Here is a 3,240-nt window from a genome sequence, read left to right as displayed (position 1 = left end):
TCTCACGTGCACGTGCAGCTGGATAGAACAGGTGGAATTTACGCAGCTCATTTACACACTTTTCCTGAAGATAGAAGAGTTTGTTGAATCTGACATGACATGTTCGTACGAACCCTTTGTACGAACAAAAGTAAGAGAAATTTAGGATAAGAATACGAACATGTTCTTGTATGAGGCCCAATCTGTCTGCTTTAAAAGAGGCATACTTTAAGTAAATGTTATAAACCTGTCAGTGAGCACTTTAGAGGGAATGACATCAGACATCCTTGAAATGTCAGCATTGTAATCATAAGAACAACTATGAAAAGCAACCAAATGGATGAGGAAAACTGAAGGGTGGAGGAATAGACACGATGCGTCTGTTTATATTTTAGGTTTTGTAGTCTTACTCTGAAAGAACCTTTGAAAGTACATTGCAGTTGTGTTTTTGTGGTAAATTCTGGTATTTTTAATTTAGTTGAAGGTTGAAAATGAAAGAAATTGTAGGTTTATTGCAAATTATTTCAGTTTTTTTAAGTATTAAATGGATCTTTTGAAGCCCTTTGGTGTAGCCGGGGGCACTACAGGCAGAAATATATATATAAAAATTCTTCTACAATAATTATACCACCTAAAATCGGCTGCAGCTCAAGGGAGTATAAAACATGGTCTACAAGATCCAGTTAGAAATTTTTGAGAAAAAATAAATAAATTTTTGAGATCAAAGTGGTTTTAAAACAGCAGCATTGTGATTGTGTCTTGGCTCAAGCTAGTTGTTAACTCAACAATCTGGTCAGCATTAAAGTTTATTTCTTTAACACAGACAGTTTAACAGTCACGTGGTTTAATGTCTGTTAGCGAGTCCTTTCTTTCTTTTTTCTTTTTTGTTAGATATCTTCAGACATGTTATGCTGTGTCCATAGGCGTAATTTGCAGGGGGCTTAGGTGGGTTATGACCCCCACAATAATTTGATAATTTGAAAATACCCCTCCCCCCCCCCCCCAAAGAAAATTACATCGTTTGCTCAAACACAAAATAAATTAACTGGTTAAGTAGACAGATGCAACTCTCTTGTTGTCTTTAGGTAACTTTAACCTGATTAAAAAATGACAATATGTATGTTTAAGCATAACTGCTAAAAATGACACACATGGTTTCAGAGCATAACCCCCGAATGATAGACCTAAAATTACGTCCTTGGCTGTGTCACATTTACTGAGAGTGAAATCAGCCCTGCTCTCTCTCCTTCCTTACCTCATCATTTATGAAAGGTTGTGAATTTGCTCTTAGCTGCTAAGCCAGTTTAAGAGGATCTCCTAAGCCTGACAGCACTATTAAGAATATACCTTAAATAAACCTCTAACACCAGTTTAGCTGAGTAAGGCCACAAATTCTGATTGTCAAAACTGTRCAGTAAATTAGACTCTAGTTTTGCATCTGGCAGGTTCACACGCTGAACACTGATTGGTTGTTTCTCAAATAATAAAATATCTGGATGTCACCTTCTCGGCTCAGGCGATGAGGCTCAGGAAGCTGGCGCAACAGATCGCGGGTTGTAAGCAGTGCATCGAGAGGTCCTCCTCCCTCATCACTCAGGCTGACCAAACCCTCAAAGAGAGCGACCACGCTCGTTTCCTTCAGACAGCTAAAAGTATCTGTGAGAGGTAAAGGAACAGTGAGCGCTAACCCCAAAACAAACACGTGAGGCGCAGTGGATGAAAGGGATTCCACTTTCTAATTTATGTTCTCTTTATTATAGAGTGTCGATGGCCACAGCATCATCACAGATACTGTTACCAGAAATAAACCTGAATGATGCCTTTGATACTTTTGCTCTGGACTTCACGAGGGAGAAGAAAATGCTAGAAAGCCTAGATTACTTGACAGGTGAGTCAGGTTGTGCATGTAAAGTCAATATTTTCTTGCCTGCATGWAAATGAGTGCAATTAATTCCCTGAGTATAATGAGCTTAATTACCCCACTACTTTGTAACTATGTTTTGCAGCTGAACACTATAATTTATTTTTGAATGAGTTGTTTATGTTTCTGTATTTAAAACATGCCCATGAAATTATCCACACGTTGTGCCTGAATCACAGACTTGGACAATTTAAAGGCCCTGGCATGGGTAGAAGCAGCTGGTTTAAATCCAGTCATGATACTGAGTTGCAGAAAGGAAAATACAAAATYAAAAAGCTCACTGTTCTTGGCAACAGTAGTTTTATTTTCTGCAGAATGAAACAGGTTTTGATTGTTTATATTCAGCTCCTGTTGAGCAGTGAGAATTTACCTCTGCATGGCAGCTGTAGTTGCAATAGCTGGAGGAACTCCAGTGTAGATTAATTTCACTTGTCAGACAAGGAACAAAAAACAAAACAAWAATCACTGTGATATTTCTCCACCACTGGTTGCTACAGGGCTTTTATTATACTGGGCTTTCCTAACTTTGTATGTGGATTTTGTTGTTTTCTTTGCAGCACCAAATCCACCAGTAATTCGTGAGGAACTTTGCACAGCCTCATACGACACCATCACGGTTCACTGGACATCAGATGACGAGTTTTCTGTTGTATCATATGAGCTTCAACACGCCATATTTACCAGCCAATGTAATGTTGTCAGTAAGTTTTATTTTTATTTTTTTTAAAACATTACAGTGACAAAGAGATTTGTACAGTGCCTGTCCAATGACATTGGATTAAAAAAAATAGTAGAAATGTGTAGCACACATTTTTATCTTGGGGCCACAAGATCATTTTGAACAGCCTTGTCTCGTTGTGAGAGATACAGACATTTTAGGAGTCAGTTTTTTTATTGTTTGTTGTTTTTATTTGTTTACGTATTTGTTTTTTTATGGCACGGTAGCTCAGTTGGTAAAGCTGATGCCTCTCAAGAAGAAAGTTTCTGGATCAAATCCTGGCTTGTGTGTTTCCTCCGTGCATACTCTGGCTTCCTCCCACAGACCAAAAACATGAATGTTAGGTTAAGTGGTAACTCTAAATTGTCTTTAGGAGTGAGAGAGTGAATGGTTTTTTGTCTCATTTGTCTATGGCCCTGTGATGGACTTGTGTGACCTGTCCAGGATGTACCTTGCACAGTGAATGGTAGATATGGGCACCTGTGACCATGAATGGAAGAAATGGATGTAGATAATGGATGGATGGATATTGCTTTTTTAATTTTTTTATTTATTATAATTTTTTTGGTGTATTTTTTATTCAAAACAGTTCATCTTCCATAGTATTTATGAGATAAATGAC

The 3,240-nt window shown here is 37.8% G+C and overlaps 1 protein-coding gene across 1 annotated transcript in view; it reads left to right on the top strand.

Moving 5' to 3' along the window:
- Window positions 1–3,240, top strand: part of mid1 (midline 1) — a gene marked incomplete in the record, with an annotated part of 28,113 nt that overhangs the window by 18,697 nt on the left and 6,176 nt on the right. The window contains 3 exon segments of the mRNA XM_014018665.1: window positions 1,496–1,644; window positions 1,740–1,867; window positions 2,458–2,601. Of these exon segments, the coding sequence (XP_013874119.1) occupies window positions 1,496–1,644; window positions 1,740–1,867; window positions 2,458–2,601 (421 nt within the window).

Source organism: Austrofundulus limnaeus, unplaced genomic scaffold, assembly GCF_001266775.1.
Source record: "Austrofundulus limnaeus strain Quisiro unplaced genomic scaffold, Austrofundulus_limnaeus-1.0 Scaffold199, whole genome shotgun sequence".
NCBI lineage: Eukaryota > Metazoa > Chordata > Actinopteri > Cyprinodontiformes > Rivulidae > Austrofundulus > Austrofundulus limnaeus.
The sequence above is the reverse complement of the archived record's forward strand: the minus strand, read 5'-3'. Positions and strand labels throughout refer to the sequence as shown.